The following is a 26903-nucleotide window of genomic DNA, read 5'->3' on the forward strand; positions in this document are numbered from 1 at the left end:
ATTATGTGCCTTGCAGACTCCAGCAAGTCCAGTCTGCCTTTCGACTCCCTCAGAGAAAGGGAGCGGCAGGGGCCAAGAAGGCTCTGGAGGACACTGAGGGCCCTCAGTTCCTTTTCCCCTGCGTGGGTCAGGGGCTCCAGGGTTCCCAGTCCACACTGCCTGAGGCGCCTTCTGATTGCCCGGGGCTGACCGACTGGACAGACCCCCGAAGTCCTTCTGTGAGCGTCAGCTGTTGGGGGTGGCAACTCTTAACCCCTTGGCTGAGCATGCAGCAGCCCTTGGCACTTGCCTGAAAACTCTGTTGTGTCCCAGTGTGCCCATCTCCCCGAGCATGCTGTCCTCACTGGAATCCTCCTTCCTCTCCAATTGTGCCAGGGCCGACATCTGCGAGCCTCACCTCCTTCCCCAGCAGTCCTGGGTATCACACTGCTGTGTGGACGCCCTGATGTCACTCCTGTACAGCAGCAGAGCGCCCCCTTTGGCGGAGAGCCTCTCTGTGCATCCTCCTCTACCTAGCCGCTGGCACAGCGCACTTTTGAGTTTTGTTCAGGTGAACTCTTCCCATCTGTCATGTCATCTGCAGTGAACACTTGTTCGCAGGCAAGAGGACATGGCCCCAGCCTCCTAGCTCACAGCCGCACAGCAAAGAGAGAATTTCGGCCTAGTGTGGGGCCATGGCCTGAGGTGCCCTGGAACCCTGGAACCCTGGAGCGGGTGAGGAGAGGGGATGGGGCTGGGCCCGAGGCGGCAGCAGCACCCAGCCTTGAGAGCTGACAGATATGGCACGGAGGGCACAGGTGTGTGGAGAGGCTTGAGGCCCGCACGTGGCTCAGGCCAAGGGCACAATTTCCACGGTGCAGTGTAAAGCTCTTGCTGGCTTTAGTTTGCAATTTAGAATCAGCAGCATTGAATTCCATTTTTTTTTCAGTACTGGAAATCAAACTCAGGACTTAGCGCTTGCCAGGCAGGCTCGGCACCTCTGAGCTAAATCCCCAGCCCCGAGGATTCCATAAAATAGTATTGCAGTGAGTCAGACAGAGGAGGCTGGTCCTAGAGAAGGGCTGTGTATAAAAGAAACATCAAAAAGCAGATTGGCTATTTCAGAGTTAACTTTCCTTATAAGGCAGAGACACGGAGACAGCTATAGAAAAATAACTCAACATCACCTTACTCTAGGTAACTTTTATTGTGAAAGGGTTAATGTAGAAGGAACTAAGTTTAAAAATAATAAAATGAGAATTCAGCATTTATACTTAATTGTTTTTTGAGACAGGGTCTCGCTTTGTAGTTCAGGCTTGGCTTTATCTCACTGTGTAGCCCAGGCTGGTTGTCCTTGAACTCATGCTGATCCTCCTGCCTCAGCCTCCCAAACCCGGCTGAGAATTCTGGGTACACACACCTCACACCGTTTGCAGAATAGAGTGATAAAAAAGCACCTTATACTCACAGTATTTTCTTACATATATTTGTGTCATAATTGTACTTTACATATAACTTTGTCCTGCTTTCCACTGGAAGCAGTGTCCTGTGTCTTACTGCTGTTGTGACCATTTTAATCGTGCACACTGTATAAAGCTCCTGTTTCCATCTGCATGTGGCTGTGACTGTGCGGACCACCTGCAGTGAGGGCTTCTCTGTGGTGAGCACCACCTCCATCCGCTCCCTGGGAGCCAGGTCAGAGGTTCAGACGCACCTCTGCAGTGCCAACACAAGGCCTGTGTGGGCCAGGCCAGGAGACAGCTTGTCCTCTCAAGTCCCTTCTCTGGGCTTGGCCATCACCTGTGGCTCAGTGGCCTACTGCTGGTTTCCTTCCTGCAGAGTGCGAGGCTCCAAGCAGATGAACACACTCCAATGTGCACGGTACGTGTACCAGACCGAGGGCATCCGAGGCTTCTACAGAGGGCTGACCGCCTCCTACGCCGGGATCTCGGAAACCATCATCTGTTTTGCCATCTACGAGAGTTTAAAGAAGTACCTGAAAGAAGCCCCATTAGCTTCTCCTGCAAATGGAACTGAGAAAAATTCCACCAGTTTTTTTGGACTCATGGCAGCTGCTGCTATTTCTAAGGGATGTGCTTCTTGCATTGCTTATCCACATGGTATGTTTTGGTTTTTCTTCCAGAGCAGTAGAACAGCCGGCAGGTTTGTCACCTCACTACCTGGAGACCTCCACAGCACAGATTGGGAGGGAGATTCCAGGCGCTCATCCCCCAAAGTGGTTCAGGCTCAGGATACACATGTCCTTGGCAGCTGGGTGTGCCTAATCCCAGCACCGTGGGCTGCACGAGCCTTGGGCTGGTTACCGGTTGGGGTGCTCACCCTGTTCCCGCAGGTGAGGTAACACGTGAGTGACGCCGGCGTTAACCTGTGGACACAGGCTGTGTGCGTGCCTGGTGGGAACCGTGCCTCCCTCAGCTTCCGCTGACAGGGACGGAACTTGCCATGCAGAAATGTGGGGCCGTGGTGCCAACTTGGATGGTTCCAAAGAAGCCCCCAAAACTCCTGATTCAGAAGAATTTCAGACGGGAGCTGTGTTAGCTTTTTGTAGCTGTGACAAAACACCTGAAAAATGGAGGAAAGATTTATTCTGGCTCAGGGTTTCAGCCTGTAGCCAGCTGGCTCCACTGTTCTTAGCCCCGAGGTGAGGCAAAAACATGGTGGCGGAGGCAGAGGGGAAGAGCAGGGACCAGAGAGCACCTTCAGGACCCGCCCCAGGGAAATCTTTCAGTCAGGCCCCACCGCCTCCAGTGCCACCAAGTTCCAGATCTGTGGGGGGGGGGGGGTGGATCCTTGTTCCAGTCCCCTCCCCAAAGTCCCCTCCTTGAACTCTGCTCTGGGCACCAAAGCCTTCAACACCTGAGCCTTGGGAGAGACTGCAGACCCTTAACAGGCGCCAGACTAGAAATCCCTCAGCTCCCACGGTGAGTGGGGAGCTCAGCAGGTCTCCTGCAGGTGAGTTTATTTCTCAGCAGTTTTATCGTCGGGTCTTCCACTTGCTGAACACCGGATCACTGAGCTATGCCCCTAGCCAAATTGTTCTTGTTTTTGTGGGGAAGGGGTTGTTGGTGGTTTTTGTTTTTTGAGACAGGGTCTCCCTATGTAGTTCAGGCTGGCCTTGAATGCACTGTGTAGCCCTGGCTGACCTCAAGCTCACAGCAATCCTGCCTCAGCCTCCTAAGTGCTGGGATTACAGGTGTGTACTGCCACACCCAGCTCGTTTTATTTTTTAAAGAATTACAGAATTACCATCCCAATGACCTATTTTTTTTTTTTTTTAAAGAGAAACTTGGTTTATTGTGCCATAAAAAGTCTTCTTCTAAAAGCCTCTTGCACTGTCGGCAGTGACAAACACACGTTACCTCAGTCCCAGGCAGTGAGTCCCACCATGTGCTGGGGCACCACTGAGCAAACCCCAGAGGTCCCAGGTCTGAGGTCCACATGACAGGCAGGGGTGTCCGGTGACAGACAGGCCGAGCTCCCTGAAGGGAGGGAGGTGGGGCAGGGCAGCCTGAGGTGGCATACAGCGTGTGCTTCTGTCCCCGCAGAGGTCATAAGGACAAGGCTCCGGGAGGAGGGCACCAAGTACAAGTCCTTCGTGCAGACAGCACGCCTGGTGCTCCGTGAGGAGGGCTACCTCGCCTTCTACAGGGGGCTCTTCGCCCAGCTCGTGCGGCAGATCCCGAACACGGCCATCGTGCTGTCCACCTACGAGCTCATCGTGTACCTGCTGGAGGACCATGGGCAGTGACAGCCACACACTTGTGCTTAGAATAAAACGGAGAACCTCCAAGATCTCTGTTCTGTTGCTGTGTAGCGTGTCCCAGACAGACACAGGAGAGGCCATAGCGTGTCTGGTTCGTGTCACCATGATGGACATTTCCTTTTGGGTTCGTGCTTTCTGGAAGGTTTGAATTCATTAATGTTAATAGTGAATTATAATTTCTTTTTTTAACTTAAGAGGATTCAGGATTAAGCAGCAACTAAATTAAATCATGCTATTTAATTTAAGTATAAATTTGGTTTGTGTCCTTTTTTTTTTTGGTACTGGGGATCAAACTTGGGACCTTGGACTTGCGAGGCAGGCAGCAGAACCACTGAGCTATATCCCCTGCCCCGTGTCCTCTTATGCTCATTTCACTGTACCCTATAGCTAAGGAATTAACTGTCTCCGTGAAACACACCCTAGAAATGAAAAGAAGGATGAAGTCAAAGCACACATTGTTTTCTAATCTGCCTTTAAGGTCTCATGCAGGCAGACGGGAAAGAAGTGTGGCCACGTTCTGGTGGTGCTGTGGGCAAACTTCCCAGCTGTTTCCCTTCTCTAAGGTTTCCAGTTCGGACAGATTGATGAGCTCTAGGGTCGAGATGGAGTAAGTAAGTGTACCTCTCTGACACTAAAGGCTTTGTATGGTGACATTTCCCAAAGGCAAAACTCAACGGCCGCCCAGCCCCTGGGCCATTTTCTGCATCGGGGAGACTGGGCACCCCGCAAGCAGGCACAGCCTCGGCCCGGAGCTGGCAGGGATCTCTGCCCTGGTCTCGGGCTTTGGAGGGGTGCAGTGGAGCCCATGCATGACTGACAAGACCACTTGTATCCTGACTGCAGCCACAGGTACTGTTGAAGTACCCTGAGAAACGTTTTAGAATTTTACACACTCATTTTTAAAGGAAATGTAATATGGGCACAAAAAAGACTGTAATAAAACAGCAGGCAGCCAGCGTGGTGGGAGAGTTTCGAGCTGGAGGCCAGCCTGGGCTACCCAGTGAGACCATGTCAGGATAAACTGTAACTGTGCTCCCTGGGCTCAGTCCCCAGGACTCCACAGTTAAGGGGCTGTGGACGGATGGGGCTCAGTGGTCAAGCTCTTGCCCGATACGGGAGAGCACCTGTATTCAACCCCTAGTATGTACCAAAAACCCCAGGTGAAATCAGTAATACTTTATCAGCTCTCTCGCTGAAGTGTGAGTGTATTGTAGCTGAAGGCTACTTCTCAATTGAAGGGCAAGAATGATGCTCTATTCTAATAGCTAATAGTGACCCACTGGGTTTCAGATTGAATTACAGTCACTGACAGAAAGAGAAGGAAGACACTTTCACCTCAATTAAAGCGAAGTTTTGTTCACCTTTATAGGCATGGAGAAGTCGCTGGTGTTAATATAATTTGTGTCAACAACTATCTAGAAGTCAAAATGAGCAACTGTAGTCAAGCTTCATTGCTACTTGGTTGCTAAAGCATGTGACAGCAAGGTGGTTTCTATCCCAGAAGCTCATGGTAGCTGTTTGATAATGGCACCTGGAACAGCCTCCAATTTTAATATTCATAGGAAAACCTAAACTTTTCAAGATTTTATCTGTGATGGTTAAAAATCAAGTTGCTTAATTTCCACTTACACATCAACCCCCTTTTGGTCTTTTGAGATAGGATCTTGCTGTGTAGTTCAGGCTTTGAACTCACTGTGTAGTCTGGGCTCACAGTGATCCTTCTGCCTCAGCCTCTCGCATGCTTACATACAGGCACCACCGTACCTGGCTGATACATTCTTTTTTTTTTTTCCTCCACTGCCAGGGATCGAACTCAGGACCTTGGGCTTTTGCCTGCCAGGTGCAGTGCCACTGAGCTAAATCCCCGGCCCGTGGCTGATACATTCTTAAAAATATAAATTTGGTACTGAGTTAGGATAATTTAGTTCTCTGTGTCTCCTGCACTGAAATGGAAGAAATGGACATCCAGACTGGAAGGGTAGCAGGCAGAAAAGAAGGAAGGCTTCCTCCGGAGAGGGCTGCTGGGCTTGAAATGGGAGGCCCCATTGTGGGAGCTTTGAGTGCAGAAATCCTAGGACTTCCTCCTCTCTCCTCCACAAGCCAAGTCATTGGGAATTTTTTTTTTTTTTTTTTTTTTGGTATTAGGGATCGAAATTGGGACCTTGCACTTTCGAGGCAGGTGGTAGAACCGCTGTGCTAAATCCCCGGCCCTCATTATTCTTAGTCATGTATATGCACATTTATGACTTGGGTGCTGGAGACTGAACCCAGGCCCGTCACACAGAGCTATTTTGAGGCAGGGTCTTACTCAATCACTCAGGCTAAAGTCAAACTTGTGATCCTCCTGCCTCAGCCTCCCAGGGTGTGGGGATTACAGGCATCCCACACCACACCCCGCTGGTCCTGCTTACTGAGTAAGATTGAAGGGGCCTTGGCTTCTGACTTTATGACTCAAAGCTGTGTTGGTCAGCTGATCCCTTAGATAATGAATTTAAAAGTTGATCTGGGCTGACGGTTTTAGAGGCTCCATGTCAGGGTTGACTGGCCTGTCTCTGGGGCTGCGGGGAGGTGGCACATCATGGCGGGAGCGCGTGGTCAGGCCAAGCTGTTCAGTTCCCGGCCCAGAAGCAAAAAGGAAAGGAGACCAGAGTCCATAGACTCCCTGGAGGGATTAGCTGTAAGTACCAGAACCGCCCCCCCCCTTTTCTTTTTGCATTATTGGGGACTGAACCCACTGACCTGTGGCTGCCCACAAAGAATACTGACCTCAGAACACTGAAAGCTGTGAGGTCACAGATTGAAATACTTCCCATTAGCTTTTCCTGGGTGGTCATTTAGCTCAAATCGATACTGAAACAGTGATCTTCCCCAAGTCCCCTCCCCGGGTAACCCGTCTGCATCAGTGTTAACCAAACACACGCAGGCTTCACTCCTAGAATATTACGGAAGTGGTCTGCACGCGGCTTTCTAAATCCATCACCCCTCAGGCCCCCCGCAGGTCTCCATTCTTGGCAACGGCTGCGTTACGTGAGCATCCGGGCCGCGCCGTCCAGCGATTATTCAACCTGGTCCCCATCCGTGGATGTTTGTGCTCCTGCGGGCTAACCACTGTGGCTTTGAAGGAGCTGCGACTTGCAAGGAGAGCCCTGCGCGCCCAGACCGGGTTCGGCCAGACGCCGGGAAGGCGGGAATGGGGGAGAGGACTAAAGACAGGCAGGCTCGCACGCCAAGGCGCTCCCCGCGCTCGCCGGACGTCTGCAGATCCGGCAGCCCGAGTTCTAGACCTACGCGCCGCGCGCGTGCGCAGGCGGCGCCGGTGTGGGCGGGGCGGCGTCGGCCCGTGTGCCCAATTCCACCTCCGACCGCCAGGGGGCGCGCCTGGGCGACTCCGCGCGCTTCCGCCGGCGCCCCGCCCCCCCGGGCTCTCCCCGCACTGCAATTGGCTGCTCGGCGGGAGCGCGCCGAGTCAGGGGGCGGGGCCCGCGCCGGCTACAAAGCGGCGAAGGTCACGGCGCGAGCAGGCGCGTCGCCGGCCGCGTCCCCCGCCCTCTTTCGCTCCTGCGACCCCAGGCCGCCGGAGACATGGAGGGACTGAGCGCGCTGCTAGCCCGCTGCCCCACGGCCGGCCTGGCCGGTGGCCTGGGGGTCACAGCGTGCGCCGCTGCCGGCGTGCTACTCTACCGGATCGCGCGGAGGTGAGTGCGCGGGCCCGGCCGCACGCGGCCCGCGGGGCTGCCCCACCCCCACCGCGCGCCGGGCTAGCAATCGAGGCTGGGCACATGCCGGGGGCAGGGGCTAGGAAAGCGGGGTGCAGGCTGGGGGGCGGGTCTCGGAATGCGGGGTGCGGGGGGGGACGCCGCCTCCTCCCGTCGCTGCCCCCTGGTAGGCCTGACCCCCTGGGCGCCTGGGCCCGGCAGCACGCGGGGTGGGGCGACAGTAGCCGGCCTTTCTGCTGTGCACGCGGTGGATCTGGATACGCTTCTGTCCCAGGGAGGCGGGAGACCACGAGCTAAATGATTGTCATCAGTTAGGAGCCGCGCGGTGGACCGGGAACAGCCGGGTCTGGAACCCGCCGTCCCTGTCCCTAGACCCTCTCCCGGCTGAGCTATAGCAGAGATGTGGAAGGTGGGCGGGGACATAGATCATTGCAGACGCTGCCTTCAGAGCTGGGCCTTGCTCCTCTGCCTCCACAGCAGGCATAAAAGTGGAAGGGCCTCTTGCTTCAGCAGGGTCCGGGGGTAGCCAGCTGCTTCCCACCTGATCCACTTCCCTGGGGACAGGGGACCAAGGTGGCTGAGAACATCCTGGGAAAGCAAGGGCAGCCCAAGCTCGGAGCTCAGGTCCAGCAGCCAGTGACTGAGCTGCAGCTTGACCCCGGGGAGCGTGGCAGGCAAATCTTTCTTAACCACCACCAAGCCCCACTGCTCCTCGGAAGGCACAGGTGTGGAGGGGGGCGATGTACACTGCGATTCCCAGGGAGACTGGGAGCCCAGGCCCAAGGGGTCCTCCCACCCAAGTCTCCGGAGGTCCAGCCTGTCCAAGCCAGTTGTTTTAGACCCCAGGGGTTGAGGCAGAGCTGGCCAGCGCAGGCTTCTCAGGATAGGGGATGCGGAGCCTGAGCTTCCTCCGGTGTTTAGCACAGCTGCAGGAAGCAGGGCTTGCTCATGGTGCCATGTCCTCCCTGCCTCGTGCTCCACTTCCCAGGCATCCTGTCCTCTTTCTGGCCAAGCGACTGGGGCCTTGGTCTGCTGCAGGGCAAGCTGATGGGGTGGCAGCCAAGACAGTGCCCAGAAGTCCCTTCACGCCCCTAGGTAACAGGGTCAAAGCGTAGCATTGGGACCAGGCGAAGGACCAGTCCCTTCCTAGGATGCCCCAAGATGTACTCACAGGGCACTGGGTTTCATCTAGGGGTCGTAAATTGGCTGCTGTCACCAGTTCAGAGTAGGAGCAGCCTGGCAAGCAGCTGCAGCCTTCTCCCCCCCCCCCCCCCCGCCATGGAAGGTGGCGGAGGCACGCGAGGAGAGTTGTCTTGGGAAGGTGGCTTAGCAAGGCTGTGTTTGCTGGCTCAGCACAGACAGAGATGGCAGAGGGCAGGAGGTGGCCCTGCGGCGAGTATGGAGGGGACTGTGTCTGGATGGATGCTGTCCACGCCGGCCCCAGCTGGGGCACCCAGGAAGTGGTCACTTCTCTGCAGTCCTCCCGAGCCCACATCGGGTCCGTGACTTCCCCACCACAAGGTGCCCTTCCTTACCTGGTGGCAGCAGCTGCCGTGTCTGCTGATGAAGGGCCCTGAGCCCCCAGGCAGGTACTCAACTGTCTGCTCCATTTTTGTCTCTTTTTTTTGTCCTCCCCATTTTATAGATGAGGAAACAAAGCCCTGGAAAGGCTGAGCTGCGGCCCCTTCACCCAGCTCTCCCTGAACCGCAGCTGTCACCCAGACTCGTGCTGTGGGGCCGGGGATTTAGCTCAGTGGTTCCGCCGCCTGCCTTGCAAGCGCAGAGTCCCAGGTTCTATCCCTGGTACCAAAAGAAAAAGTTCTTGCACCCCCAAACTCATGCTGTGGTTGCTCCCCAAGCGCCTCGCTGCCGGGGCGGAGGCCCCAGGTGACACATCCCCTGGCTGGCTTGCCCTGTGCCCAGGCCGTCGTGGTAGCCTGTGCCTCTCCTAGCCCTTGGCTCTGCTACTCAGCTGGGTCTTGTCCCTTGTCCCCTTCGTGTCTGGGGCTCATCCTCTGCAGGTGCTTCCTGTACCCATCATGTCCCGGCCAGGCCCCCAGTGGCATCTGTCGATGTTGGGGTTGGGGACCAAGCCATGTAGCAGGGCCTGTCCTGGCGCTCAGAGTCCCTGCAGCTTTCTCTCCTTTCCCGGGCTTGCTTCTCGGCACCTTGGCCGTCCTCAGTCCCTTCGCCTTCTGCCCTGGTGCTGAGTGCACCCATTCTTCAGGGTGACAGGAGATGCCCTGTGTGTTTTCCACTGCCCTGGAGCGTCTGTCACCGGCTGCCCTGTGGGTTGTTGTTCTTGCCCTGGTGTCCAGTCTTTGGAAGCCTCGCATGGTGCTCGGTAAACTAATGGGAGCAGCGTGCCAGCCCAAGCCAGGTCTCCGCAGAGGGGTGTAGACCTGGGTTCTTGGCACTGGTGGCACTGCTGTGGATTTTGATGTGTTTTGCTCGAGGCTGGCGCAGGATGCTTGGAGGTCCCTTGGGTTCTGCCCGGGGTCGGGGGACGAGCTGGCCAGTGCTGCCTGGCTGACACTCGGAAAGACAGGGAGGAGCCATCTGTAAGGCCACTGCTCCCTGCTCTCAAGGGAACCGAACTGACTTTCAGAAGTCGTCTTTGCAGCCCCCTGGGGGTCCAGACACCCCGCGAGGACTGGTGGGCACACAACTCCCCAGAGCAGCTCCTGAGCCCCATTGGCATGGGGTCCATTCTGTGTGGCACAGCTCTGGGACCACCCCCTATGGGTCCCTGCTCAGGCAGGGAGAGGCAAGCTGCCCCCAGGCTCTGTTCTGGCCTCCAGTCAGGGCTGACAGCATGGTGCCTGGTCAGAGTTGCATGTTCATCTCTGGCCCTTTGTGTTTTTGGGGTTTTTTTTTTTAGTACCAGGGATCGAACTCAGATCCTTGCACTTTCGGGGCAGGTGGCGGAACCACTGAGCTAAATCCCCGGCATCTCTGTCCCTTTGAGTGCTCCTGGCTGTGGGTACCGACCCTGCAGCTGCCCTTCTGGCATCCCAAAAGCCAGCATCGCCAGGGATTTAGCTCAGTGGTTCCAGTGCCTGCCTCGCAACCGCAAGGTCCCAAGTTCAATTCCCAGTACAAAAAAAGCTTAGCATCAATGTCTGCCCACCTGGGGGTCCCACCCTGCCTCCCCAACATGGTCTCGGCTCGGGGCAGGGGTCATACTGCTGTCCTGCCAGGTCTGGACCAGCACTGACCCAAGGTGGCCTCTTCAGGGCTGTCTTCTTGGTTACCCGCATCACCTGTGTAACTATCTCATCACCTCACGCCCTGCCCGCCGAGCATGACTCATACTGGAGCCAGATTGTAGACAGGTTGGCCTGAGGGAGAGAACTGGGGCTGGGGCAAATGAGAGAAGCCCACAGGCATTTCCCTGAGCAAAAGCGGTGCCAAAGGGCCATGCCCACATCAAGCTGGTGGAGCTGGGCCCTGAGGCCAGGCCTGCCCAGTCTGCCCTAGGAACACGAGGCCCAAGAGGCGACTCTCAGCTGTCCCTTGCTCCGCCCTGCTCCTCTCAGGGCTGCCCCTGGAAGAGATGGCTGCTGCTGGAGACCCTGCCAGGCCAGGGTGGGTGCCAGCTGCTCTGGTCACATGGGAGCATCCTTGCTGGCCCCAAGGATGCAAGATAATCCCTGCCTTCTACTTCCGGGCCAGGCTCCAGGAGACAAAGAGTCATTTCCTTAGCAACAGAGCTGGAGATCAGAGTGGAAACCATGGCTTCCTAGGACAGGAGGGGCTTCATGGCGGGCTCCCTGGGCAGCAGCCATAGCCCTTGCTCATCTATCAATGATCCCCAGGGCTAGTGCAGGGGATGGCCTCCCTTCAGACAGGCCAGGGCTGGGTGGCCCTGGTGGGGTGGCAGGGCTGTCACTCAGAGGAGGGGGTTGTCCAGGCTCAAGGACACTGCCTGGTCACCAGCTGTCAGGACCTGCCTCTGTGCAGTTACAAAGAGGCCTGTAAAGGAGGTACAGATTAACAAAAAATAAATATGCTTAATTGCCCTGGAATGCCAAATGCCAAATGGGCACACAACAAGAGAGTGTGGATGCCCAAGCCCCAGCCGAGGGTGGCACCAGAGGCCTTTGGGATTGCCATTCCCTTGGTGGCACCGAGCGGAGCTGTCCAGGGGAGTCCTGACCGTCCACCGGGCTCAGCACTTGGTGGGGTCTTCCACAGCCTCTGCGGTGAGGGAATGAAAGGGAGATGTGGGAGGAGGCCCACAGCTGACCCTCCCTGGAAGCCGCCCTCCCCAGGGTGCTGCCTTCAGGCCTTGCCTGGTGCCCCCAGCTGTTGACAAGGTGTCGTCCCCGTCCCCGTGGTCCTTGGGAGGGCTTTGAGTGAGGTACATGGGCCTGGTTCGCTTTCCTCTTCTCTGCCCTTGCCTCCCCAGCCCGTCACTATGGTTCGTGGGCATCTGGCGATCCTGTGGGCCAGGCACTGTCAAGCGAGCAGTACAAGTGCTTGTCACAGACACGACCCTGGGAGAGAGGGGCCCCGCACCAAGCCGACAGGTGACAGGATTCCCTTAATCTGCCCACGGGAGCACCAAGGCCTGGCGGCAGCACTGGCACCACTAACAGGAGCTGGAGCCCAGCTCCCCCCCGACAGGGTGGTGGCAGAGCTGGCCCTTGCATTGCGATGCACTCTGTGACCTGTGTCCTTGCGTCCTTGTAACAGGTGGAAGCTGTAGGTGCCGTAGCACCCAGTTTGCAGGCAGGGCTACCCAGGCTGGGAGGGTGGGAACTTCCTGGGCCACACAGCCGAAGTTGGCAGCGCCGAGGCCCCGGCTGTCTGAGCAGTGGGGCCGTCCGTCTGTGGGAGCAGCTGCCTGGGCTGCCTGGGCTGCCTGGGCCCGGGCAGTGTCCTGAGCTGGAGCTGAAGTGGAGCTGGCTTGCAGGGAGGGCGGGGGGATGGCAGGACCAGGACCCCAGGGCTTGAGCAGCTGCTGCCCTTCCCGCGTTGGTCCTGGCCTGCCAGACTGGAGGGCTTTGTTGGCCAGTTGCTGCGCCTCCCCCCTGCCCCACGGCACCCCTGCCAGCGAGGCCTGGGAGGGGCCAAGCACACATCCCCAGTGTCTCCTGTCACCTGTCACCGCATGTGTGACCAGCGAGGCCACTGTCACAGCTGTCACTAGTCCTACCCTGCAGCTTCCCCTGCTCTCTGGGTTGTTTGCGGGGAAGCCCCAAGCCCCTGTCCATCAGGAGCCCTCGGGAAGCGCCATTTCCCCTGATGGGCCTGAGACTTTGGCTCCCATGTCTGAGCCTGAGGGCATTGGGGGCTGGTGGCCCTGGGTCCCCACATGGATGCTCTGGATCTGGTGAGTGTCTGGCCGCCTCCTGGGAGGTGCTGTCAAGTGGCTCTGTGTGGTCCCTGGGGAGGATGCAGCAGCACCAGCCTGCGTCCCTCTGCTCAGAGGTGGTGTTTCCTCCTCTGGCCATCCTGGACTCTGCATCAGGCACCCCTTCCCTGGTGGCTTGGGGCCGGGCCTCGCATCTCCCAGGAATTGGGGTCTCCTGGGCTGACAGCACTGTCCTCCATCCACAGGGCAAAGCCGACGCACATGGTGGTCAACTGCTGGTTCTGCAACCACGACACGCACGTGCCCTACGGAAACCGCAACTGCTGGGACTGTCCCCACTGCGAGCAGTACAATGGCTTCCAGGAGGTGCGGGCCACAGCAGGGTGCGGCTGGTGCTCCTGGGCTGGTTGTCCCAGGGATGGCGGCCCCGTCCCCACTGCACAGGCGCTGGCCACGTCTTCGCTTCTATTCTCACTGCTCCCAGGCATCTTTGTCCAAACTTGCTGCTACATGCAGCCACCGTGGGGTGCGCCCAGACCCATACAGCTCTGCAGAGGCCGGGCAGTCGTAATGGAAGCTCTGAGCGCCATATGGTCGCTGTCAACTGCTCCCCTACCCGACCCATAGCCAGCCTAGGAGCAAGGAGGGTGGCTTTCAGTCAAACTTTATTACAAAACAGGCAGACGCCACAGGCCACAGTTTGCACAAACCTGAGAGCCACACATCCTGGGGATGGAGCAGGGTGAGGAGGGAGGAGGGCCCAGGCTGGGTGGCTTCGCCCTCAGTGCCTGTGCCTTCGGCTCCTTGGGAAGTGTCTCAGTAAAGCTGCTGCCCTTGGTGGAGAAAGAGTGGCAATGTCAGATCCTGGCCGTCGCCACACGGCCTGGGCCTGGGCCCGGGCCTGGGTCAGTGCCACCGCTGGTTCGGGAAAGGCTTCCCCGCTGACCAGGGCGCCTCCCTGTCCACCCCCACAGAACGGCGACTACAACAAGCCCATCCCTGCCCAGTACCTCGAGCACCTGAACCACGTGGTGAGCAGCATGCCCAGCCCCCATGACCCTGCGCAGCCACAGCAGTGGGTGAGCAGCCAGGTGCTTCTGTGCCGCAAGTGCAACCACCACCAGACCACCAAGATCAAGCAGCTGGCCGCCTTCACGCCCAGGGAAGAGGTGAGTCCGCCCCCGTGCCGCCACGCAGGGCTGCTTCCCTCTGGCTCTCCTGTGCCTAGAGCCACGCCGGGGGACCCCATGGAAATCCCAGGCCTGCCAGTACAGAGGGCTTGGTCCTGGGCAGAGGGAGGTGTGGGACCCATTGCGTCCTTGTCCCTCGAATCCATTCTGCCCACAGGTACTAGGGCCGAGGACCTCTTGGCTCTTGCAGTGGAAGGACGCAGGTGGTGCTGAGAGCCTTGCCTGACTAGGAGCCCGGCTGAGCTGGGAGCTTCCTCCCCTGGGTCCCCTGTGGGACCACGGCACTGGTTACCTGGCTGCTCTTCCTGCCTGTCCCCTACTCACCCCCAGACCTCACCAAGCCTGGGATCCCGTGACCTCCAACTGCAGATCCCAGCTGAGCACAGGGACACTGGCTTTCCCCGGCCTGCTAGGGAGCTCTGGGGTCTGCAGAAGGGGAGGAAGGCAGGGCTTGGTACCAGGCTTCCCCAGCCACGCCGATGACCATCCAGACAGCAGAGGTGCATTGCTGTGTCCCTGGGCCAGCTGGGGCACTTAGCTTCTGATCTGTCCCGAAGCCCACAGAGCCCTTCAGCTTCCACCCAGGCCCAGGCCCGGGCAGCAGCCCTCTAGTGCATTTTAGACCCTCTGGCTGAAGGGAAAGGGCAGGCTCTGGTCCTGGGCTGTCTGTTTGCCACCTCCCCACAGCCCAGCCACTGTCCAGGAGCTCAGAGCCACCGGGCAGGGCACACGCCCGAGTCTCAGCCCTTGGCTGTGTCCCCGCAGCAGGACTGTTGGTGTCACTGCCCCCAGTGGGCCCTGACCTCTGTCCCCACACACACGCAGGGCAAGTATGACGAGGAGATCGAGGTGTACCGCCACCACCTGGAGCAGATGTACAAGTTGTGTCGGCCGTGCCAGGTGGCCGTGGAGTACTACATCAAGCACCAGAACCGCCAGCTGCGCGCCCTGCTGCTCAGCCACCAGTTCCGGCGCCGGGAGGCAGACCAGGCCCAGGTGCGGGGATGGGTGTCGTCCTAAGGACAGTGACCAGGGTCCCAATGTGAGGGTCGCTGCTGCCTGAGCACCTTCCTGACCCTCGTAACGGCCTTTACGCTGTGCCCTCAGCCACTGTGATGCCCGTTCACAGCTGCGGAGACCAAACCCGGGGAGGCCGAGAGACCTGCACAGAACCCTGCACCTGGTGAATAACAGTGCCAGGGCTGGGCCCCAAGAGTGTCTGGCTAAAACACTAACTTCCTTCACAGGACCTAGTTAGTGGAATATTCTGACTATGTAATAAGCCAGGGGCTTCTCTCCCTGCCCAGCACACACCCGATGGACCCTGTTCTCAGACCTGAGATTCTCATTCCAGCCTCCTGGTTCCTGGACTGAGGAGCTCATTGCTGTGTTGTTTTTCTTCTTTTTAATTTAACTTGCCAGGGTCATCTGTACGTTGATTGCAGTTTAGTTAAAAGCACAGTGGGGACTTCTGGTGAGGACTTGACACGGTGATTGACCAAGGTCATCGCAGTGCGAGAAAGGTTTCTTTAGAAGCAGGGTGGGGTGGACAGCAGGGGAACAAATGCAGAAGCAAGAGGGGTGTGGGGTCCTGGCCGGCACCCCCACCCTGAGTGGGCACAGGGTGCTGTGGGCAGCTCTGTGGCACCTCCTAACCTGGCTCCCTCCCTCCCTCAGAGCTTCAGCTCCTCTGTGGTGAAGGCCCCGGTCCAGGTCATCCTGCTCCGCGCCCTGGCCTTCCTGGCCTGCACCTTCCTGTTGACAACAGCGCTATACGGGCCCAGCAACCCCTTCACCCTGGGTGTCGCACTGCCCCCAGCCCTGCCACCTGGCACCAACAGCTCGGCCGCACCAGACAACAGCACTGCCCCAGGGACCAAGGGCTGGCAACAGCTGCTGGACCTGTTGCCCGAGCACACGGCAGAGACACTGCTGGAGGCCTGGGCCTTCGGGCAGAGCCACCAGATGGGCATCGTGGCCATGGGCCTGCTCACCTGCCTGCTGGCCATGCTGCTGGCCGGCCGCATCAGGTGCGTGTGGGGCTGGGGACACAGGCGGGCATGGGTCTGCATGCTGGTGGCCGGGGTCGGAGCCGGGAGGCCTTGCTGCGTGTGCACAGCCCTGGGCCGAACTCTGTGTACTGTGCAGCCCAGTAGGCCTTGTCCCTGTTCCCTGTGAGCCTCCCTCCTCCCACTCAAGCTGCTGTCTGTAAAGTCAGGTGATGTTGACTGAGGCTCGAGTGAGGTGCTCTGGGGCCTGGCTTCTCCCGTGTGTGCGTGCACACGCGCTGTCCACATACCGCACCTCGCAGTGGCTCAGCAGGCCCCACTGGGACCCAGGCTGAGGGCAGCAGTGAGTCTGGCTCAGAGCTGCAGGCCCAGGTGGACAGAAGCGGCGGGGCTGGGTCCTGTCCTCTCCCCTGGCCCCTTGCCCACCACGCCCTGTCTCCCGCAGACTCCGCAGGATCGACGCCTTCTCCGCCTGCCTGTGGGCCCTGCTGCTGGGGCTGCACCTGGCCGAGCAGTACCTGCAGGTGGCCTCGCCTGGCTGGCTGGACACGCTCAAGCTCAGCGCGATGTCCCTGTGCTGCCTAGTGGGCTTCACAGCAACCGTGGCCACAAGGAAGGTGACGGGCCCTAGGAGGTTCCGGCCCCGAAGGTCAGAGCAGCAGCAGTGACTGTGGGGGGAGGACAGACAGATGGACAGGTCCGGGACTTGGCCCCCCGGAGGCGGTGCCCCTCGGCCTTGTCTTTTCTTACTCGTTCCCCTCCCGGCCTAGAGCCTGGGGCCCGGCCCGGCCCCATGTCCCCCTTCTCCACCCACCAAGCCCCAAACGCAGGCAGCATCCACGCAGCTTGCCTCTGACCCCAGCTTCCTGCTGAGCTCTGGCACAGGGACGGTGCCGCATGGCCTGACCACTTGGGCCGCTCGGCAGGATGCACAAGGGCCAGAGCAGAGGCACCAGCTGTCCCCACCTGGACCTTGCGCCTGGTGTGTCCCTGCGGTCCTGCTTGCAGCCAGGCTGCCTGTTGAGGTCCCTACCCAGTTCCTCCCCCAAGACAGCTCCCTTCCCCAAAGGGACAGCACAGCCCTTGGGCCCTGCCTGGCCTTGCCCGAGAGCAAGGATGAGCCTGCCACGGTGTTCAGCACCTTGGGGAGAGCAGGTTCCCCCGCTGCGGCCCCACAGGAGGACTCAGCCCTGCCCCATGCAGAGCCCAGGAGAAGCACAGGCCAGGGGCGCGAGCAGTACGGCGGCTGTGTGACACCAGGTCCTTGTCCCTGGCCAGGCCTGTCACTGGCCACCTTGCAGCAGCTCGTGGAGGGTGCCCTCCGCTTCTCTGAGGTGCCACACAGCCCTCCAGGCCTCTGCCTCCCCTCACCTCTGAGGTAGGGCTGCCTGGGCGTGTGGCCCCCCAAGGTTGCCACCCTGGGGAAAGGGCCGGGCCTGCTCCTTGCTGGCTGGGTGTGGTCCTGGCCGGGACCTAGGGTGCTGGCTGCTGCGGGCGTGAGGGTCACATGAGACAGGATGCAGGGACGTATCCTGGAGTTGAGGTGCTGCCCACACGTAGGGGAAGTTCTCGCCCTGTGGTGCCCCAAGGCCTTGCAGTGCCACAGGGCACGCTGCCCTCTGGTGGCCCTGAGTGTCCTGCACACCCCTCCCTGGTGACCCTGTCGCCTGCTGGGAGTGCCATTCCTCCACTGCGTCAGAGCCCAGGGAGGAGAGAGCTGATCACACCTCTGACCTCACGTCCAGTGGAAGCCACCAGCCCAAGGCTGAGGGCGCAGATAGGCAGGCGGCGGTGGCCAGCCTTGCCTGGCGGACCTGTTAGGTTCAGGGTCCTAAGAGGCCACCCACCCTCGCACCTCCACAATGAGATAGTGTCCCCTGCCCTGCTGTGTGAGGTGGACCAGGGGTTTCTGTGTGACTCTGGACCAGGCCTGGGCCTCGCTGGGCTCAGCTTGTCCCATGTGGGGTGAGACAAGAAACCACCCCCAAACATGGATGAGGCCATGGCCTCAGCTCAGCATGGGGGGCAGTGGGGAGCACGAGCTACACCTGCCCCGGTGGTTGCATGTGCTCGAGGTGTCGGGAACCTGCCCATCCTTCACCCTGAAAAACAGCCCAAGAGGGCAGAGGAGGAGGCAGGTGCAGATCTGCCAGCCGTGTGTGCTTGCTTTGCCAAGAGTCTCCCGTCTTAGGAAGCTGGCAGTGTGATGCTAATTTCTGCATTTTGGCATTGGGTAAGAGCAGGACATCTGTGTGTGTGTTTGTATTTAAGTTAAATTATTTATAATAACTGGAGCCAGCTCTGGCTGGCCGGGATCCCCCGCTAGGCGATGCCTCTCCAGCCCTCTGGTGGGTCCGCGAAGGCGTGTCAGTAAGGATTCCTGGCCTTTTTATAGCCTTTTGTGTGACTTTTAAAAATTAATTGCTTGCCTCTTAAAGTCTCATTAGAGAAAGTGCCAGCACCTTCTGGTGTCATTGGCAACAGCTGAGGAAGTGCAGGCACCCCTGGGGTGTCCTTGTTGACAGCGGACAGCTGTCCCAGGCCAGGGTGGGGTCCCTCAGGGAGAGAGTGGCCGTCCCTGAGAGGTGGGAGGGGTGGACTCAGCCTCCTGCAGCCTGTGGGTCGGGGTCCCCACCCCAGGCGAGCAGGTGCCCTCATACCACTTGTTCTGGACTGAGCAGGACCACCCTCCACCGGCCCTGGCTGTCCCCCGCCCCATTCCGGAGAGGCCTGTGACCTCTGTCCTCCTGTCTTTGTGTAGTAGAACGTGGATTGTCTAGTGACCCCTAACCGCTGTAACCTCCACCCCAGCCCTAGTCATCTTGTTCCAAATGCTGTGTTTTCAATAAATGCCTCCCGGGCCCTGCTACTTCTGTTGGCGTCAGGTACCACAGCGTTTTTCTTTTTCTGGTATGTTTCTTCAGAAGTGCTTCTGTGCCCAGGCTGGGTGGCGGGGTCGGGCTTTGGGGTGCCCCTGTGCCCGTGAGGGTTCAAGGGCTGGTGACAGAGACTTCGAGTGACTCGGGATGCTCAGCTGTCCTCACCCGTCCTGTCCGGGTTTCCTGTCTCCTAAAACTTCTCTCTCCTGGGCTGCTGCTGGGGCTGGGCAGGAGAAGAGTGCACAGCTCCCCTGGGGTGGGTGACAGCCCCAGGCCATCCTCCCCACAGTGCCACAGTCACCACCCACCTCGGGACGCACAGACTTGGGCCTCAGACCCCGGGTGCTGAGGCACTGAGCGCAGCCAGGCTGGGGCGGCCTCTGGCCAAAGCAGTGTGGCACCTGCCGAGCCATGGGAGGTGCAGTGCGGTCCCCTGGCGTCACTGCAGAAAGTGCCCACGCCCTCGGTGGCACCAGTCGGGAGCAGTCCCTGTGCCGAGTGGCTAGATTCTCAGGCTGCACGGGGCTCAGTGTGGGCAGGGGCTGGGAAAACAGAGGCGTGCTGGCCGGACCTGGCTGTGCCCACTGGTGCTGACCCCAAGGTGCCAGGAGACTGAGGTCCCATTGGCCACCTCTGAAACCTGTGACTGCCCTCACCACTGCCCCTCGCCCTTTGTCCCTGGGCGTCGGTGGCAGAGTCCTGTTGCCACCTGCTGGAAGGGCCTGGCCCTATACGCCCACTCTAAGGCCCGCACCTGCTGCTGTGAGGCTGCCAACTCGAGACCCAGGCATGGCCAGGCAAACCCGTGGTACCAGCCAGGCCCCTGCCCCTGAGGTGCCTGAAAGTGTCCGTCCCCACGCTGCTTCCCGCTGTCCTGCCAGATGGTGTTCGAGTCCCAGAATGGGAACACAAACACCTTTGTTTTTTGTTTCGGTTTGGTTTTGGATTTTCTGGTGCATGGCCCCCAGACTGTTTCCTGGCTGGAGGCAGATTCCTCTCTAGAATCTTGGAGTGTTGGACAGGCCCAAAGAACAGGTCAGCAGGCAGAGCGAGGGCACGTCCAGCCCAGGGCCCGGTTGACCAGGCCCCTCTGCGGATTCACTCTGCCTCGATTTCCCCAGAGACCGAGCCTGGCCTTTGGTGGCCTTCTGGTACTTGGCAGGAGATTGGGGAGGTCACGTGATTCTGCAGGAAGTCCACGCCTTCCTTGCCAAATTCCTTTTAATGGGACGGGGTGGAAAATACCTGGGAAGGTGGAGGTAGCCGTCGTGGCCAGTGGCCCCAGCACTCTGGTGTGATGGCCTGGGCAGCGGGGCCTGTGCCTGCCTGCCCCTCCGTCAGCAGTGTCCGCTGGGCCCATTTGTCCCTTGGGACCGAGGTAAGGCTGGACTCTGGGAGCTCCTTCCAGACGGCAGACTAATGTATTAACTGCCTCTGCCCCCCATAATCGGGTGCCTTAATTGGAAGCATGGTTGGCATCTGGCCTTGGACCACTGGTTCCCTTGTGTGATTTGTACCTTCTCGAGTTAAAGAGACACTGTCACCTCTGTCTGTCGGGCAGCCTGGTGGTCATTTCCGGGGCTTTTCTAAGTGCGAGTCTGGTGCAGCCTGCAGGGATCCTCAACCCAGCCGCCTCCCACGCAGGGCACTGGGGGACTCCTCGGAGCTGTGTGCCCAGCAAGGCCACTCAGGGCGTCGCTGAGCTCTGCTGCTCTGTGGGAGGCTCTGGGCACAGACAGGAAGTGGCAAGGCGGAACCCGGGTCCACTGAGTCTCCTTGCATCAGTGCGAGGGGTGGCTCAAGGCTGGCAAGGGTGACAGTGCCGCTTTAATGGCGAGGCCCTAGTGGAGGTAGTTTGCTGTGAGCCTGAGGGGCCGGAGGGGCATGCAGGGCGGGCTCGTCATGCTGGCACCCCAGCCACCCACTCCTAATGGCGCGAATGGACGACTGCTTTCCTGCTTCCACTAACGCACGCCTCCTTGGGACGCCGACTCCGGGCCCCTGCACCCGAGCTGGGGCCGGGCCCCGCTGTGCCAGGCGACCTCCAGACTGAGGCTCACCCATTCCTTTCTCCGTGCCCCACGGGCACTTGCAGGTGCTTTCCCGGAGATGCCGTGGGCTTCCTCCCCGCCAGCCCCAGCCTTACAGTGCCCAGCCCCAGTGTCACGGGCTCCTCGCCGGCCCTGTTCGTGCCCACCCCACCCGGCTTCCTGCCGCTCACCAACCAGCAGCTGTTCCGGCCGCCCCGACGGGCCTCGCCCTCCTCACTGCCAGGCCGCCTCAGCCGGGCCCTCTCGCTGGGCACCATCCCCTCTCTGACTCGAGCAGGTAAGAGGCAGAAGGGAGTAGGGCGGCAGCATGGACACTGGCGGGGCGGGCGGGGGCAGTGCTGCTTATTGGTTAGCGTTCCTGTTCAGAGCTGGGTTTCCTGCTCTTTTGCTGCTCCTGGCCAAGGGACTCGACCGCACAGCCCGTCACCCTTCCAGAGTGCAGTGGGAGGAGAGGGCATCTGCTGGGGCCAGTGAGGGCCCCATGAGATGATGAATTCCAGGGGCTCTGAAGGCCACAGGCACCCGGGGTGCTTGGTGGCTCTCACCCTTTCCTACTGCTCTTGACCGCACTGTGCTGACAGAGACCAAGGGCTGGCCTCCAACGTGCGGTCCTCCTGCCTCAGCCTCCCAGGGTACTAGGATTACAGGCATGCACCAACACGCTCTGCTTGAATCCAGTTTGCAACCTGCCCGGGGCCCAGGCAGCTCTGTGATGACCCTTGCTCCCCTTTGGGAAGCCACTTCCTTACTCGGCAGATGCTGGTGGCCAGCTCACTGGTTGTGGGGCCTTCAAGACAATGTGGGTGCATCCGGTCAGCCCTGTTTCTCTTTACTGAGGCCCCGCAGCAACTCCCCCAGTTGGGGAGCTCTGCACCTCTGTGCAGACCCAAACCCCAGTTTCTTAGGTGACTCGTCCAGGGTGCTGTGTGTGAGCGTCCTCCAGGATGGAGACGGCCACCTGCACAGAGAGTCCATTTGAGCTGAGTGGTGATAGTTCGAGGCCTCCAGAGAGGCAGTGGAGATGTGCTCGCCCTTAGAGCAGAGACCTGAGCTCTGGTCATCCTGCGTCACCAAACAGCTGGGTTGCTGGTGGCCAGTGGCTGTACCTGTCCCCCGCAGGGCATTCCCAAGCCCCTGTGCAGGCTCAGGCACAGCACCAGGCTTGGGGATGCCACGGCAGGCAAGGCCACCTGCCATGAACCCAGGGCGTCTGTCCCTGTGGGCTCTCCCTGGGCTGCGGCCCATCCCTGGGTACAGGGGCTGGTCTGGAGGGGGGCAGGTCCCCCAAGCCCCCACATCTGGACCTTTCCATGCGCAGCTCGGCTGGCACTGGGAGAACATGGATTAGGGGGTGGTAGCATGTTCAGTTCCCCAGGGGGTCCCTTGCAGGGGACTTGGCTGCGGCTGAGGCTCAGGCCGGACCTGTGTTTCCAGGAAGGCAACTGGGAGGCGGCTGGGAGGTGGCAGGGAAAGGGTGGCTCTCGGGCCCCAGGCCTGACCTGCACTGCTTTCTTCCTGTCCAGATTCGGGGTACCTGTTCAGCGGGAGCCGCCCACCATCCCGGGCATCTCGCCCCCAGGAGGTTCCCCTTTCGGGTAAGGAGAGCGAGAGCCCATGGGAGGGCTGGTGACGCCAAGTCAGGGCTCACGAGCAGGGGACAGGGGGTCAAACATTAGCTTTGGGGCCACACAGCCTGCACACACAAGATACCAGACCCTGCGCCTCAGTTTCCTCTGCCATAGGGCCTGCTTATTAGGTCAGATCCGCAGGTGGAGACAGCTCTGGGCTCTGACAACCAAGTCAGCTCCTTGCTGGGGCTGGGGCTCAAGGGTGGGGGCCTCTGTGGCCTCCTCCCCATGCAGCCCCTGCTCGCTCAGACTCCAGCCAGCCTCCCTGCTGTCCCTGACCGCACCATCAGCCCCCTGTGGCAGCGTCACGCTGTTCTGTCTCCCTCCCTGCAGATTACTTCTCTCTGCTGTCGGGCCGCCACCTGTCCTCCCCTCTCCCATCTCCAGCGCCCTCCGTGGCCAGCTCAGTGGCCTCCAGCTACGGCTCTCTGCGCCACCGCAGGCCCCTCATCAGCCCCGCCCGGCTCAACCTGAAGGGCCAGAAGCTGCTGCTGTTCCCAGCCACCCCCGGGGAGCTGCCCAGCACCCCCAGCAGCTCGGAGGAGCACTCCCCACACAGCGGGAACCTCTTCACCCCGGGGCCACCCCTGCCACCCACAAGGCAGCCCGTTCCCGACAGGGACACCATGCACAGCGCCGGTGAGTGCAGGGCCCTTGGTCACTGTCCGGCTCTGAACTCCCAGTGTGGCTCTGGCCACCTGGGCCCCTCACATTGCCCTCTCTCGGTTGATTTTGTCTTTTTTTCTTAAACCAGGGCTCTCCATTCTCGGGGATACATTGAAAACACATCATCGCGGCCAGGCTGCCGGTCATGAATGTTTTTACTTGGCTCTAATGTTCTTATATCACAGATGTTTAAAACATTTTTAATTGGGCTCCTGGCTTTAACATCTAGGGCTTTCTCACAGATAATTTTTTGTTTTTTAAGACAAGGTCTTGCTGTGTAGTGCAGGCTGGCCTTGAACTCACTGTGTAGCCCAGGCTGCCTCAAACTCACGGCAGCCTCCTGCCTCAGCCTCCCAAGTGCTGAGATTACAGGTGTGCGCCACCACGCCTGCTCTTTCTCACCGATGCTTAGACTTCCTGTCTCTAAGGGCATCAGAAGATCTGGCCACCCTGGGCTGGATGCTGGCCAGGCGGAGGACAGGGCAGTCGAGGTTCCATGTCCCCAGAGCTGCCTCCCCAGGGCTCCTGCACAGCCAGGGCTCGAGGAGGACCCGGCCTTCTGCTGAGAGGGAGGTGGCTGGGTCGGGCCCCGCCCTCACCCAGCACCTGCGCACCACCCTGAGACCGCACCCTGCCCCCAACAGATGTGCGCGCCAGACCGGAGAGCGGCAGCCGCTCCATCAAGAAGGAGGATGACGCTTCCCAGTCGTCCATGTGTGTGGTGGACACCACCACCCGGGGGTGCTCGGAGGAGGCCGCCGCCTGGAAGGGTCCGTACCCCAGAGGGCCGTGCAGGAGGGGCAGCTGGGAAGCGTCGTTCTCCCCTGGGTCCCCGTTTCCTCGTGTGTGTGTGTGTGTGTGTGTGTGTGTGTGTGTGTGTGTGTGTGTGACAAGTGTCATGGTCATTCTCGGTGCCTGGGAATGGGCACCCTAGGGGAGGCAGGGGAGCCCCTGGGTCGGGAGATGGAGGTGGCTGCAGAGTCCGACACTGCTCCCCCGGGGGACTGGGTGCTCTGGCCCCGCCACACGCTCTGACGGGCTGTGTCCTCCACAGGGCGACTCGGTCCCTCCTTGACCCAGGGCCTCCTGGCGGTGAGCTTGGCTGCCAATGCTGTATTCACCTCCGCCTACCTGTACCAGAGCCTGCGCTGAGCGCCTGGGTGCCAAGGGCAGTGCCCAGGGAGGGCCCGCCCATCACCACTGCCACGGGACCCTCCGTCTCCAGGGCCCCTGACCTCAGGGGACCCTGAGGGACCTCAAACTCCTGTCCTCAGGACCCTGCTCTTCACCCACTGCCACCTTGGCTGACATCCGTCGCATTTGGTGCTGACCCTCCACCCCGAGGCCAGGAATCCCTGCCCAGTGGGGACGTCCCTGCTGCCGTAAGGCCACTCTTCGGACTGTACTCCCCTGGCACCACACCACCTCCGAGCCCCATCAGGATGAAGAGGGCCTGGGATGGGGAGGCCCCGCCCCTGCAGAGCAGTCCCCTGGGTGACCCCTTCAGGTGGAGTCACTGCCCCTTCCTGTGGCTTCAGGACCCGTGGGACATCTGCCCCCTGTCCCCTCCTGCCATGTGCACCCCTCCTCCGTGACTGCTGGCCCCCTGGCCCCCCGCTCATGCTACCACAGGGACCCGGCCTGGCCCCTGGCTCCATGCGAGCTACAGTCTTGGATGACACTGGACCCCTCCCAGCCCTCAGACCCCACCGTCTCCCCCTTGCCCTGCTGTGCCCACCTGACTCCCCCAGGCCACCTCCGCCAACTGCCTTCTACCCCACCCCACTGGTCCCTCCATGCTGGACATTCGTCCCCACCCCCACTCTGGGGGACGAGAGACCTCAGCCTGGGCCTGGCCCTGGCCTGGTGCTGGGGGGATTGGACTCTCGTGCCTGCCTCTGCCCCAGGCGATTGTGCCTGGTGAACTCTGGGACTAATGGGAGGGTGGGCGTGGGGCCAGAGAAGGGGTCTTCACTGTCATTCAGGGATAAAGTTTAGTTTATTTTTCTACACTTCTGCCGGGTGAGGCGCTGCCTGATCCAGGACGCCTCCTCCAGTGTGGGTGCTGTCACACTTCCTGTCCCTCGGGGCACGGGGCGGTGCTGGACCCCAAGTCCCCTGCCAGGGTGAGTTCCAACGTGGAGGTGGCACCTCACTCCCCTTTGTACAGTGGGTGTGTCCGTGTTTCTATTTTTGTTTTTCATCTAAGGAAACCAAACTCCATCCCTGTCCTTGGCCTGTGGCCCTCAGGAGGCTCCCGCTGCACTGGCGCCCAGCTCCCCAAGGGCCCGGGAGGGACTTTGACTCATGCTTTGTTCCCAACAGAAAACACAACCTTATTTTTCTTTATAAAAGTAAAAAAAATGAAACCAAAAACACGCCAACCTCGGAACTGTACCTGGCTGTGCTGTCTTTGTTTCTCCTCGCCCAGGGGGCTCTGGGGAGGAGCCCAGCAGAGGCGGGGGTCATGGGCCTTGGCCCTCAGCACAGAGCTGCAGGGAGACCCCAGCTTCTGCTGAGGTGGCAGGTGGCCCGTTGACAGTGGTGTCGCCATGACCTAGGCCCAGCCTGGCCAGCAGCCACCTGGCTCCAGGCTTCCGGGATCGCCTGTGACAGGTGGCCAGGTGAGGAGCCTTGGCCAGACCTGGGCACTGGCCTGCATGGTACAGGCTTGGGTCAGGATGGAGGGGTCTGTGCTTCTTCCTTTCTTTTGGTTTGGTTTGAGACACACTCGTTACGAGCTCACTGTGTAGCCCAGACTGCCCCTGAACTCCAGCGATCCTCCTGCCCCAGCCTCCCAGTGCTGAAATTACAGGCGTGAGCCACGACGTCCACCTGCAGCCACCTGCAGCCGTAGTTCTAACTGGAGTCCGGGCTGTTGGGGATAATTAGACCTCAGCTCGATGCCCAGGGAGGGAGCCACTGTCTCTGGCCGGGCGACCACCTGGGAGGATGCTGCTGCTGGTGACCCATGCTTGGCTCCCGGGCCAGTGGGGGTGGGCGGGGCTGCACCAGACTCGGGGTGGGGGGTGCAGGCCAGGCTAAGGGCCCACCCAGGCCACGGGACACACTGCCCTGGGGTAGGACCACGCCTCTCACCCCACGTGCAGGGGACCCTGTGGCTCTTGCTGACATCTTGTCCCCTTCCACACAGGAACTTGAGCCTCAGTCCACGCCTCAGCCTTCACCTGTAATCGCAGCACTGGGTAGGCCGAGGCAGGAGGACCGCGGAACCTCTTGCTGTGGTGGTGGCTGCGATCACCTGTGTGCACAGACACAAACGTTCAGACGGTGGTGTCGCTGCATTTCACAAAAGTGGATGATACTGTGGGGGCTGATGACTTCGCAGCCATGGGCTTCTGTCCTGGCTTGCAGTTCCAAATGCGGCTCCCCTGCCTTGGAGCAGGCGTCAGGTCCCATCAGAAAGTGGCTGGTCGCACCCAGGCCACCCGTGGTACTACTGCATCCTGCCTGGGCTGTGCTAAGTGGTGACGACGCCCATAGCCCCTCAGGATCAGTGGTGACGCGTCCGCCCCGGCGGCCTGCACAGCGTCCTCTGGTGATACAAACGCCAGCCAGCAGGGAGGGCGCTCGGGCTCGGCTCCGCTCGATTTTGGTATCCGGCAGCCAAAGCAAGCGGCGTCTTCAGCCCCAGGGCTTTACCGGCAGGTCCAGGTGAGC

The 26903-nt window shown here is 60.1% G+C and overlaps 2 protein-coding genes across 2 annotated transcripts in view; both read left to right on the forward strand.

Moving 5' to 3' along the window:
- Slc25a33 (solute carrier family 25 member 33) overlaps nt 1-4015 on the forward strand; it is a 30025-nt gene extending 26010 nt beyond the window's left edge. The window contains exons 6-7 of the mRNA XM_004863653.4: nt 1819-2099; nt 3546-4015. Of these exons, the coding sequence (XP_004863710.1) occupies nt 1819-2099; nt 3546-3748 (484 nt within the window). The 3' untranslated portion in view covers nt 3749-4015. The remainder of the gene's footprint in view (nt 1-1818; nt 2100-3545) is intronic.
- A 3227-nt stretch (nt 4016-7242) lies between these two features.
- On the forward strand, nt 7243-25619 carry Tmem201 (transmembrane protein 201). The gene is made up of 11 exons (XM_004863651.4): nt 7243-7458; nt 13045-13165; nt 13774-13968; nt 14815-14985; nt 15667-16019; nt 16444-16647; nt 20973-21205; nt 22452-22523; nt 22890-23195; nt 23867-23992; nt 24277-25619. Exons 1-11 carry the CDS (start codon nt 7346-7348, stop codon nt 24372-24374), a joined length of 1992 nt encoding a protein of 663 aa, XP_004863708.2. The 5' UTR covers nt 7243-7345; the 3' UTR covers nt 24375-25619.
- The last annotated feature ends 1284 nt before the right edge of the window (nt 25620-26903 follow it).

This window comes from Heterocephalus glaber, unplaced genomic scaffold (genome assembly GCF_053883595.1).
Source record: "Heterocephalus glaber isolate CG9 unplaced genomic scaffold, H.glaber_assembly_v1.0 deba00001447, whole genome shotgun sequence".
Taxonomy (NCBI): Eukaryota; Metazoa; Chordata; class Mammalia; order Rodentia; family Bathyergidae; genus Heterocephalus; species Heterocephalus glaber.

Coding starts and splice junctions, on each gene's coding strand:
- Tmem201 (XM_004863651.4), top strand. CDS start 7,346: ATGGAGGGACTGAGCGCGCTGCTAGCCCGCTGCCCCACGGCCGGCCTG. Junction 13,166..13,773: donor AGTACAATGGCTTCCAGGAG/GTGCGGGCCACA, acceptor CCACCCCCACAG/AACGGCGACTACAACAAGCC. Junction 23,196..23,866: donor GGACACCATGCACAGCGCCG/GTGAGTGCAGGG, acceptor TGCCCCCAACAG/ATGTGCGCGCCAGACCGGAG.